Genomic DNA, 12,702 nt, shown 5'->3' with positions numbered 1-12,702 from the left:
CTGCTAATTTGTCCTAATTATTGCTAGCAATTGCCCATAGCGCTGTGGGCATGGATGCACAGTTCATGGCGGTTCTCAAATACATGGCTGGTACTAAGGCAAGCTAAGGCACTCACCTTGGCCATAAAATTAAGGGGGCACTAGCAATATTTGATTTTTTAAAAACCCAGATTGTGAAACTACAGTTCAAAGCTTGTTTTGTGAGTTCTCCCCTGCCCCCAACCCCACTCCATGCCCCAGAATCTAGGTTTATTGTATTAATGCACAAAAGTGAGTGTACCAAGAGGTTTAATGATGCTAGTTACTTTGGGTTGTAAAGTGGTCCTGGTCTTTCATAAAATAAATAGGCCAACTAATACTTAACGTTCTTTTTTAAACAAAAACCATCCAGTTTCAAGTGGTTCTTTAAAATACCAACTGAATGGCAGGATCCAAATTTATCCACCAGATTGAATGCTTGCTTTCAGGCTAAAATCTAAAATTATAATTTTCAATATTACGAATCAGAAACACTTCAGAAAATTCTAGACCAAGCTCTGAGAATAAAAGGCTCTATTTAGATTTTATTTTACATTTCATATGTTTTTAATAAAAGGGGCATAAAATAAGCTTGAAAGAACAATAGGACGCAAGGTAGTATACATATATTAAAATGAGTAAAAGGCAACATTGACTGTAGGTTCATAGGGAAACCTTCCGTGACTTTAATTCCATGGATTATTTCACTTTGATAGTTAGTATTATATGTATGGATGCAATTTTTGTACTCTTAAAAATGAGGTTTTCCTCACTCACTACTGAGCAGAAAATTTCTGTGCTCTTATAAGCCATTTGGTAAAAAATTTTTATTCATGTACGTTAGTTGTTGTTTTTAAAATAGCAGTCCAACTTAATGCAGCACGAAACAAACAAAAACTCCCAAAAGGTAGTACTTTTAATTCCCATTCAGAAATAACTGCAGGTATCACATCTGCATTTTGCTTGAGTTTTAACTTTGCACTTCACTTTTTTGAAGGTGTCGTGATTGTCAATCTCATTTTCCTTAGATCAAGTGTTTTGGGTTTTTTTTAATTTTATTTTTGGCTGCGTCGGGTCTTCGTTGCTGCGTGCGGGATTTTCTCTAGTTGCAGCGAGTGGGCGCTGCTCTTCGTTGTGGTGCGCAGGCTTCTCATTGGGTGGCTTCTCTTGTTGCAGAGCACGGGCTCTAGGCGCGCGGGCTCTAGAGTGCAGGCTCAGTAGTTGTGGCGCACAGACTTAGTTGCTTTGGGGCATGTGGGATATTCCCGGACCAGGGCTCGAACCCGTGTCCCCTGCATTGGCAGGCGGATTCTTAACCACTGCGCCACCAGGGAAGTCCCTAGAACTGTCCTTCTTATTAGAGATACTTTGTGGTTATCATCCTTTCTAACACTTCTAAGATTTCTTTAAATTTGCTACTGATATTTATCTTCATTTGCAAGGCTTAAAGATTTTCCAGGTGGTGGATAGTTTTCCCTTTCTCTTGAAGGGAGATGTTTGGAAACCTGCTCTTTGGCTCTCTGAGTTTGCTATAGAGCCTTTGTACAGTCCGTCTACTGAGCCAGAGATGTGGACCCAGAACAGGCAGCCCCTGGTGGAGGACAGCAAGAGATAGCTCTGGGAATGGCTTGGGGGGCTCAGGTCCCCAGACAGCCAGCAGTGAGTTCAGCCCCTTGAGCTTGTGGGCTTCAGCCGTCAGCACCTGTCTGCCTCAGGCTGTGTGTGTGGTTTTTAAAAACACCTTTATCAAGATGTTATTCATATAGCATATAATTCGCCCATTTAAAGCGTACAATTCAGTGGTTTTTAGAATATTCACAGAGTTGTGCAACCATCACTTTGGTCAGTTTTAGAACATTTTTATCACCACAAAGAGAATCCGCATACTCTATCCCCACCCTCACCCCCTAAGCAACCACTGATCTATTGATACTTCTATCTCTCTGGACTCGTGTATTCTGGACACTTTATATAAATGTAATCATGTAATATGTGGCCTTTGTGACTGGCTTCATTCACTTAGCATAATGTTTTCATGGCTCATGGGCGTTGTGGCATGTATCAGAACTTCATTCCTTTTTATGGCTGAATAGTATTTTATTGTATGGATAGATCACATTTTGTTTATTCAGTCTTCCTTTGGGCATTTATGTTTCCACCTTCTGGCTATTCTGTTGTAAATAGTGATGCTGTGAATACTCATGCACAAGTTTTTGTTTGAGCACCTGTTTTTCTTTTGGGTGTATACCTAGGAGGGGAAATTGCCAGGCCACATATAATTCTATGCTTAACTTTTGAGAAACCACCAAACTATTTTCCACAGTGGCTCCACCATTTTACATTCCTACCAGTAATGTAGGAGGGTTCCAGTTTTTCCATGTCCTCACCAACACTTGTTTTCCATGGTTTTTTATTGTAGTCATCCTAGGGGGTGTGAAGTAGTATCACATTGTGGTTTTGATTTGCAATTCCCTAGTGACACATGATGTTGAGCATTTGTTTTTCTTGTGCTTGTTGGGCATTTGTATGTTTTCCTTAGAAAAATGTCTATTCAAATCCTTTGCTCATTTAAAAAATTGGCTTGTGTGTCTTCTTGTTGTTGAATTGGGCTACATGTTTTTGTAAATAAAGTTGTACAGGAACCAGGGCTGGGATTAGGGTGAGGCAAGTGAGACAGGGTTGTACAGGTTGCAGGGTCAGATCCTATCTTTATTTGAAATGTTGATGTTTTGTTTATCATGATATGTTTGCATTAATTTTGATTTTTTAAAAATATTGCACTAAAAACTTACCTTGATGGCTGAGGTTTTTTTGGCATCCCCTTAAATTTTGCACCAGGGACCAGTGCCTCACTCACTTCACTGCAATCACCGCCCTGTTTAAATACCTGGCGGAAAAAGTTACAAATGCTCCGTCCTGTGCAGCTCAGCAAGAATGGCTGCCGTTCCCTTTTTCGTTACCTCCCAGCACCCCAGCTGGAACTGTCCAGCACAGCTTTGTGCCGTTTGCTTGGTTTCTGCCCTCCTTCGTGCTTACCCGGTGCCCACCCCCGGCCCCGAGCCTTTTTCTGTTAAACCCTGAGCACAGCTCAGTTTATTCCCCGCGGACAGCCCCTGGCGCATACAGATCAGACCTCTCGGGCCGTTCTGTGTCCTTTCCCTTCCAAGCGGCCGCAGCGGCTTCAGCGAAAGCTGACTTGAATGACAGCCGCTAAGCGCCGCCTGGCGCGCTGCGGCCGGGGGAGGAATCTTTAATGTGACGGGAAATCGGCGGTACCGTCCAGGTGCCCTTCAGCATCAGCACAAAGCCAACTCTTTATTTTGTCCAACTCGGACTCACTTTTTCTTACACCGAGAGCACATGACCACTTGCACCCGCGTTAGTGGACTAGTGAGGCGCGCTGCAGCCCGCCCGCTAGCAGCCCTCCGGCCGGCAGGGATGGCCCTTCGCAAAGGCGTGCGTGCGCTCTCACGGGAGCCGGGCTGGGGGACCAGAGCCCGCGGCCACCTCGGCGCCCCTCTCCGCCGGCCCGGGAACCCGCCTTGCTCGCGGCGAGGGCGGTGCCGGACCGGCCGCGCATGTGCACTGGGCGCGCGCCGCGGCGGAGGCGGGCGGCGGAGGCGGGCGGCGGAAGCGGGCTGAGGTTCTGGGAGTGACCCGACGCGGCCGCGCTGCAGTTGCCGCAGTCGGCGCAGTCGCTGCAGGTGTTAGCTCTGCTGCTGGTGGCTCTGACTGAGCTTCGACTCGTGGACGGACGGACGGACGGACGGACTGACGGGATGCCGCGCTCCCACCGGCCTCCTCCGACCGCCCAGCGGCAGGCGAACGCCACGGGCAGTGCCGCCGGCAACGCTGCCGAGCCCAAGCCCGAAGGCGGCAGCCTGGCGACGACTTTCAAGATTTTTCTCCTTTTTGCAGGACTTATGGTTAAAGTTCCCGTGGGGTTGTATTTTTCCTGTAAATTACTGCTTTTCCAAAGCCTCCTGTTAATGTCGCCTGATGACAGTGGCTTTTACGCGACCATTGTCGCGGTGGTGGGGCTGCATGTGGTGCTGGCTGTGTTCGTGTTCATCGTGTGGAAGGAGGGGATGCCTGACTGGTGGGAAGAGAAAAGCGAGTAGCGCAGCGCCCACTTCCCAGCTGCAGGCGCGGGGGTGGGGAGCCCTGAAAGGGGGCTTCTTGTTTTTCTTGTCCGTGTTAAAAAAAAAAAAAAAAAGTGTGGGTTTTTTGTTTTCTGGGTTTTTTTCTGTTTAAATGGGGCGGAGGGTGGCGGGGAGGGAAATTAAGTATTTACTGCAGCTTATACGTCGGTAAAAATGCGGGGGGGAGGGCGGGAGGGCTGACATTTTTGTAGACTGCCTGTCACGTGCCAAGTGCTTTTCGTCCGGACAGGATGCTTTTGACCGAGATCATGTTTGACCGATGTAAATATTAGTGTCAAAATAGAAGCTAAGATAAAGTAACACTAATTAGTAGGGTTAGAATTTATTTCATATTACAATACGTGTCGTGACGTAATTTTTATGGCTTGACTCAAGCGACAATTTTAAGAGTGCACGTAAGTACCAACGCGCACGGCTAAACTACGTTTTACGTCGTTAGTCTGTGTTCTTCTCAGTGAGCCTGCCAAAATCATAGAATTTACGGTTTTTTCTTTACCGTTGGTTATTGCTCATATTTTGGATCAATCTGTGTATTCATTGGGTTCTGGCTTCTGACCTAATTAGTTGTATTTTGGGGGCATATTTTTGGTGAAAATTGAGGTTAGTTTGTTATTTTAGATTAAGACTGTTAGAGTTCACGCTGCAGCAACGTGCTGCCGAGGTAAAATCCTGCACTTGAAGATCTTGGTAAAGTTGTCTCTGCAGTACCTGTTAAACAGTGACCTCATTCTTACGCAGATTATGTACGTGACTTAAATTCCATCTACAAGTGATTTTTTTTCTCCCTCCTGTTTTACATTTGTTTTTCAGTAGCATTTGGTAAGTCTTTGCAAATAGCTATGAAATTCTAAGCTGGAAATATCCACTCCAACAGTGAAATTTTGAGAAACAATGTAAAAGCGTGGATTAATTTTAACCTTTTGATTGGAAAAGCTGTTTTAATAGTAGATGAAAGTTTGAGTTCAGATTCTGCCCGTGTTATCTGTTGACTATGTGTAGATTTTCTGTGTTGACCTTTTTAAAAAAATTAGTATTTGGTTTAATGGTTAATCAATATTCATTTAGTTTCTAACCCTTATTCTGATACTTGACTTTAGGGTGGAAATAAAATATGGCAAAATGGACTTAGAATAAGGAACTGTTTACTCATTCCTTAAAAGCTGAGTAAATCTGTAGTAAGAAAAATGCAAAGTAGTTTGGGCTGGGTTCCATTTTTGCACATAAACATTACATTTACGTAAAGTTCTTTCAAAGGATGCATTCTACATGAGTGTAAAAATACCCTAAATGTGCAGTGTCATTTTGAAGGTTAGGTCATGTGAGATGATCTAGACAATTTCTCTTTTCTCAGCCTCACATTTTCCTTTCTTTCCAACCCTTACCCCCTCTACCATCATCCAATCCCCCGCCCCCATTATCCCATTTCCCCTGAGTGCTCTCTCCTCCTTGGCTACCTCTCTGAGAAGGGACCTCTTCTCAGCTCCAGTCCTTTCCTTCACCTACCCCACCTTCCTAAACTGGGTTCCTGGTTTTTCTGGTTTTTTTTTAAATTCCCAGATGGATAGATTGTATATATTTAACTTAAGAAGTGGGACTCATTGATTACTTGATTTTTTTCCCCACCCCAGCCCCTCCAATCTTTTATCATAAGTGGATCTGCTGTAGAAAAAAAAGGTAGATGAAAACAAAAATATTTAATTCCCTGTGTCGTGTTTGTTTAGCCTCATTGATGCTACTCACAGAGATGTGGACGTGCTGTTACTGCTTTCTAACTCCGCCTACTACGTGGCCTAGTAAGTTGCTTATTGGTTTAAAGCTTTTACTTTTTTTTAATGCGAGTAAATTTCCTTTTTAGAATCGTAACACAAAAAAGTTAAGAATCTAGTTTTGTTATTTAAGAAATTTCACTGAACCCCTTTACCTTACATAATTGTTACATCACTCTGACTTCAGTTTGAAAATGTGCTTTATAATCAGTGTTTATATAATAGTGTTCTTTTAGTATTATTTCCTATAGATCTCAAGTTTTGATGTATTCCACATATTTTTATTGTGAATGACCATATAGCATTGTTTTTATTACTATACCTTAGTTAAATGTTTCCCCATTGTTAGGCATTAAAATACTTCCATCTTTTTTGCTATTATGAATGATACAGCTGTCTATGTGCAGATAATTGTGTGTGTGTGCACATGCACTTCTCTGATTATGAGGGTATGATGAATTATATGACTTTTGTGCCTTATTGCAAGATTGATCTCCAGAAAGACTACCAGTTAACAATGCCACTAGCAGAAATACAAGTACTTCCTCATAGCCTTACCAGAATTGAGGTTTATTTTTGTCAAATACATATTCACTTTCTTTTTGGCCTTGTGTGAACTGTCATTTTTCAGTCATTGGCCCAGGTGCCTATTGGCACTGATCATATGGATTTTTCATTCTTGATTTTGGATATCAGATTTATCTGCTGTATCAGGAATACATAGCTTCAGTATATGTATGTGTTTTTCTCTCCTTTTAGGTTAAGGTTTAGGTTTGTTGGTTTGATTTCTTTTAGTGTAAGATGTATAAACTGATTTTCCTTTAGATGTTGAACTATATATTTATGTGTGTGTGTGTGTGTATATATATATATATAAAATATTCATCTCATTTCATCTAGTTTTTAAAATATTTTTGTTTAACTGTACCCCAGAATGTATTGTGCTGTGGAAGATTTTAACTGCATAGTAGTTGCTATTATACCTCAGCTGACAAGCCAAATATGCTTTTGATTTTAATCCTCTTCTTACTCTCTTTCCCTTTGTCTAGTTATGATGATGAAGTTGACAAAGTAAACCAGTATCAACGACTAAGTCTAGAAGACCTGGAAAAAATTGAAATAGGTAAATTTTAACATACTAACCAAGTCATAGAAAGCAAATATTGTTTCTTCTAAGAGTGGGTCATTATTTAAGCACGTGGTATAACATCTTATTGGAATCAGAAGGGGATAGTCTAAGTAGTACATTTCTTAGGATTTCCTTCTGATTTTGAGAGATTAGTGATGGATATAGTCTAATAATAACTATATTTCTTTCATCACTTGCCTTGTGAAGATTAACCCTGGGATCGAGACAGTTTAAATATTTGAGACTGAAGAATTTTTATTTATAATCTCATGAAACCAAATCATGATAAGCATGTGCTCTCATTTAGATTATGAAGAAAAAAGTGCTAAATAATTGATGAATGTCAGTCTTTTGAAGATACAGAAGAAAGTGAGTGTTATGCGAAAGATTTACATGTATTCATTTGGGTCTTTAGGTCCTGAACCCACTCTTTTTGGTAAGGCAAAGTTCTCCTGCATGCGACTGCACTACAGATATAAAGAAGCAAGTGGCTATTTCCACACCTTGAGAGCTGTAATGCGCAATCCAGAAGAGGATGGAAAAGGTAACGGAGAGAGATGAAAGTATTCAGTGATAACTTTTTCTCTGCTCTTATAAGCCCAAGTGGACTTGGGGACTGTACATACCCAGTACCAACTGAATGATCCAGGAAAGTAGCTTTGTGATTTGAGATCTTGAAATAGCAGCTTTGTTCCCAGCAATGCAGGGACATTATTTGAACTGATGATGTAGTCTGGGGCAAGGGAATCTGTTACGGGAATTCTCAGTGTGTTTGGCCATATGGGTGTCGTGGCTTTTCCTACCACACATGCCTCTCATGGACAGTAGTCAGAGACAACACCTGTCTTGTTCACGGCTGTTGTCTCAGCATCTAGCAGTGTTTGGACAGATGAGGGTTTCAGAATAAACTTTCAATTCCAATCGATTTGGTTCTTTTGTTCTTTAGTCTTCTGTTAAAATTTTAGAACATTTTGAATTAGTGAGGGGAGTGATGAACAAGTAGCATTTTTCTGTAAATTATAACAAATAAACTTGTATTTAATTACAAGATTACAAATTTCATTTGGAGTTCTGAGTTAGAACTGCTAATTTTTAAATATGTTTTTGGAGAAACTGGCAAGCAATTATATTTGGGTTTCAGATACCCTTCAGTGCATTGCAGAGATGCTGCAGATCACCAAGCAAGCCATGGGATTAGATGTGCCTATAATAGAGAAAAAGCTTGAGAGGTAAGTATACTACTTTGGATAGTAATGTCTTTATTCTTCAGAGAAAATTTAAGTTTTACTTCTTTTAAAGTATTTGCAAAAGGGAGAGAAATCACGTTATGATACTGTGTTGGTATTTAGAGGGAGAAGTATCATATCTTTGTGGATCAGAAAGTAATAATTTTGTTTAAATTATGGCCATGGGACTTCCCTGGCGATCCAGTGGTTAAGACAGACTCCGTGCCTCCACTGCAAGGGGCCGCTGGTTCGATCCCTGGTCAGGAAACTAAGATCCTGGATGCCGCTCGGCGCGGCCAAAATAGTAATAATAATAAATAAAATAAATTATGGCAAGTGATACATTTTCAAACACTTAAGTATACTCTTAAGAGAGGGAACATTCAAATTTAAATAACTTTTTAGAGAAAATAACCAGCCAGTATGTTTTAAACACTAGGTTTTTGAATTTTGGAAAAGAATGCCTATAAACAGATTATTTTACATTTAAAATCTGTGGGTTTTCCATCTAATGAGCAGGTTTTTTTTTTTTTTTTTTTTTTTTTTAATAAATTTATTTATTTATTTTTGGCTGTGTTGGGTCTTAGTTTCTGTGCAAGGGCTTTCTCCAGTTGCGGCAAGCGGGGGCCACTCTTCATCGCGGTGCGCGGGCCTCTCTTGTTGCGGAGCATAGGCTCCAGACGCGCAGGCTCAGTAGTTGTGGCTCACGGGCTTAGTTGCTCCATGGCATGGGGGATCTTCCCAGACCAGGACTCGAACCCGTGTACCCTGCGTTGGCAGGCAGATTCTTAACCACTGCGCCACCAGGGAAGCCCCTAATGAGCAGGTTTTAAAGTCCACATTCCACTAGAAAAGAGAGTCATTTGGTCATCTAGAGGAAAATTGTCTTCTGTTAGAAATAATTATTTCAGTAGCTTTTTTTTTAATTGAATGAGATTATTTAAATTTCATATAATCTATAAAGAGCTACTATAAAGTAGCTCTTTAACATCATAATTTTTATGAAATATTCTCATGACCAGTGATCTTGCATGACCAAGTGTGGAACCAGTGTACTAAGACGTGTGGTAAATAGCACTGACTTTTTTCTTATTTATAGCAGCCATGAGGGATGCCAGAGAAGAAAACACTTAAGTGCAGTTATGTTAAATGTCCCAAGTCTTCTAAAATAAATCCAGGTGGCCCACAGGCAACATAAGGAAACGGCGTTCTTTCCCCTCCCCGCTGTACCTGAATTCAGCAAAATTGGAATGTGTAGACACTTTAGCTAAGATGCTGTAGATACCTGTCTGTAGTTGGTGTTGCCTTTGCTGGTGGTTTAGATTGCTGACGTGGTGGATCTGTGCTGCCCCAAATTGTAGCCAGTCACCACATACGGCTGTGGAGCCTTTGAAATGGGACTAGTCTAAATTTTGGGTGTGGGGTTTTTCTGGAAACATTTATTCTCAGAATAATGCAAAAGCAGAGGTTGAGGCTACTGTTAGGAGGCTTCCCTCCCCTCCTCCATTACCTCCCTCTCCTCCCTGAATGCCAAAGAACTCAACATAATTCATCTAATTACTGTGAAGCGCTTCATTAAGTAGGATTAAAATATTGCAGATGTAGTGTTTCCACAGGGTGGTTCTTCAGTGCACCAGGTGGCCTGCTTGAGAAAGATGACAGCACGTGGGGGAGATGTCTGTGGCCTGCTTGCTGAACTTGGGGTGAAAGTCACACAGCCGGGCCACCAATTCCATTCGGTGCCTGGGGGTGACTTGTCAATGTCACTTACAAAGGCTTCTGCTGCCCTGTTGTAAAATATAAAATACTATGCATTGGCTGTTCCAAAGACTTAGTTTAAGAAAGATTAAGATATCTGATTAATCATCTCTTAATACTGATTAGTTGAAATGACGATATTTTGTATGTAAAATTGTATATAGCTCACATTTGTATTGGACATTAATGTTCTTGCATTAAGTCCAAGGGGTTATCTGGGTTTATCATTTAGCAGTGTACTGTTTTTAAGAAATTGGGGCCAATTTAAATAAGAGTTTTCACTTACGTTAATAATTGGAACTGGTATACTGGATTCCATGGGAAATTAACTTTTTTCTTTTCTAATTTGTAGGAAGAGCAGTAAACCTCATGAAGACATCATTGGCATCAGATCTCAAAACCAAGGCTCTTTGGCCCAGGGAAAAAAATTTTTAATGAGCAAATTTTCATCTCTAAATCAAAAAGTGAAACAGACCAAATCCAATGTAAATATTGGCAATCTACGAAAGCTAGGAAACTTTACAAAACCTGAAATGAAAGTTAACTTTCTAAAACCAAACTTAAAAGTAAATCTTTGGAAATCAGACAGTAGTCTTGAAACCATGGAAAACACTAGTGTGATGGATAATAAACCCCAGGCAGAGTCAGATGGGGAAATGTCTTCAGATAATGACTCATACCACTCTGATGAATTCCTTACAAATTCCAAGTCTGATGAAGACAGGCAGCTAGCTAACTCTTTAGAGAATGTAGGGCCAGTAGACTATGTTCTTCCTAGTTGTGGTATTATTGCTTCAATACCTCGATTAGGCAGTCGATCCCAGTCTATTAGCAGCACTGATATTAGCATTCATGTTCCTTCAGAGGTTACTCTTGCTCATGAAAGTGGGCTTGGAAAAGGCTATGAGTCTTCTTTGAAGAAAAGTCCTTCTGCTGACAACATACACACATTGACTGGCTTTGCCAAGCCCGTGGATATTTATTGCCACAGATTTGTTCAAGATGCACAAAACAAAATGACCCAGCTATTAGAAACCAGGTCTGTTTCTCAGCAGGCTAGTGAGGAAGGAAATCAAATGACCAATCAAGTTTCTAACGAAGAAGCTCAATTTGAATCAGCGGAACAGATACCTTCTCGACCATCTCAGTTAGATGTGTCTTTTTCTGCAGCAGGCCCACAGCTTTTGTCAGTTGAACCAGTGCATTCAGTCGTATCTCAAAAGACCCCTGGCTCCGAATCTGGCACACTTGAACTTGAGAGAGGGCTTCACATAACTCCTTCTCCTTCAGAGAGCTGTAGCAGCAGAGCAGTCTCTCCCTTTGCAAAGATTCGAAGTTCCATGGTCCAGGTTGCTAATATTACCCAAGCTGGATTAACCCAGGGGATAAGCTTTGCAGTGGCAAAGGTTCAGAAGAGCCCTGCAGAACCTGAAGGAGTTAATGAAGTCCAGCAGAATGAACTTAAAAATATGTTTACTCAATGCCAGACACGAATAATTCAGATTTAGTTTTTAGCCACACAGAATCCTGTGGCTTTTATTTAATCCAAAAAAAAGATGTCATATAACCTGTACTGTCTTTGAATCTAGGGATCACAAATTCTAATTATGTTTATTTTGGAAAGGTTTTAAAAGGAGACTGAACCTGAGCAGATTTCCAAATCTGAGAGCTAGGACAGTGGAAGTGCATCATCCTAGAATGTGTAGACCTAAGTAGCTTATACACTACAGAGCAGTTTGTCTCTTTAAAAGTAATTCAGGAATAGATTACTTTGGGACGTAATAACCTGAACCTTTTTTGGAGTGGGGTGGGTTGGTAGAATGTATGAAGTATACACAAAGGGTGGACATGGATCCATTTAGGTGATTAGCATTTTTCATAACTTGTTTTTCTGTCTGTCAGTTCATTTCTGTGTGTTTCCTCTACAAGGTAAATACTTAGTTTTTAGTGACTTCAAAGTGTTACTAGTATGGTGAAGCATTTTAATATAAAAACTGTTGGTTTAAGTTTTTGATGGCTTAACCATTCCCTATAAAGAGTTAATTGAGGGCTAATGGCGTTACAGTCAAGAAATGAATGCCCATTTGATCCTAATTTTCCCCACATTCTACTTAAATTTAAAATACTGCTACCTTGTACACCCCAAAGTCTAGGAGCATTAAGACTTGTCAGTCATAAAACCTGAGCTGTCAGATGTGAACACCAGCACCTATTAATTTTGCTCTCTTTTCAGAAATGTTAAGAATGTATACATATTGGATACTGGTAATATTTGAAAGAAGTCTTTCAAGTTGTAATTTTTTGCAGGGGGCAGTCCATAACATCCTGTGTAGACGAGCACAACTATTGAAAATTTAGTCTGAAGCACAAATGTGCTAAAACTTTAGGTTTTATGACTGTAACCTTGACCACATGGAACCAGGGCCTTGTCTGTAAGCCTATACAGTAAGAAAGTTGCACACCTTATTCCAAACAAGTCAGTCATTGGTTTGTCTGATATATTTAGAGCCTTACTCTGTTGAAATGATTCTCAGCTAAACATTATGTCTGTTGTAACTTTGATATTTCCACTTTTGTTATTTATTAATGGTATCTTTTTTGAAGTGTCAGATGTTGTGACTATTTAAAATAAAATATCATTA

General features: G+C 40.6%; 1 protein-coding gene across 2 annotated transcripts in view; it reads left to right on the top strand.

Moving 5' to 3' along the window:
* Window positions 1–12,662, top strand: part of INPP5F (inositol polyphosphate-5-phosphatase F) — an 88,994-nt gene extending 76,332 nt beyond the window's left edge. For both annotated transcript variants that reach the window (XM_059899982.1, XM_059899981.1), the window contains 5 exons: window positions 5,903–5,974; window positions 6,997–7,070; window positions 7,492–7,620; window positions 8,218–8,305; window positions 10,413–12,662. In XM_059899982.1, the coding sequence (XP_059755965.1) occupies window positions 5,903–5,974; window positions 6,997–7,070; window positions 7,492–7,620; window positions 8,218–8,305; window positions 10,413–11,568 (1,519 nt within the window). In that variant the 3' untranslated portion in view covers window positions 11,569–12,662. The remainder of the gene's footprint in view (window positions 1–5,902; window positions 5,975–6,996; window positions 7,071–7,491; window positions 7,621–8,217; window positions 8,306–10,412) is intronic.
* The last annotated feature ends 40 nt before the right edge of the window (window positions 12,663–12,702 follow it).

Source organism: Balaenoptera ricei, chromosome 16 (genome assembly GCF_028023285.1).
Source record: "Balaenoptera ricei isolate mBalRic1 chromosome 16, mBalRic1.hap2, whole genome shotgun sequence".
Taxonomy (NCBI): Eukaryota; Metazoa; Chordata; class Mammalia; order Artiodactyla; family Balaenopteridae; genus Balaenoptera; species Balaenoptera ricei.
The sequence above is the reverse complement of the archived record's forward strand: the minus strand, read 5'-3'. Positions and strand labels throughout refer to the sequence as shown.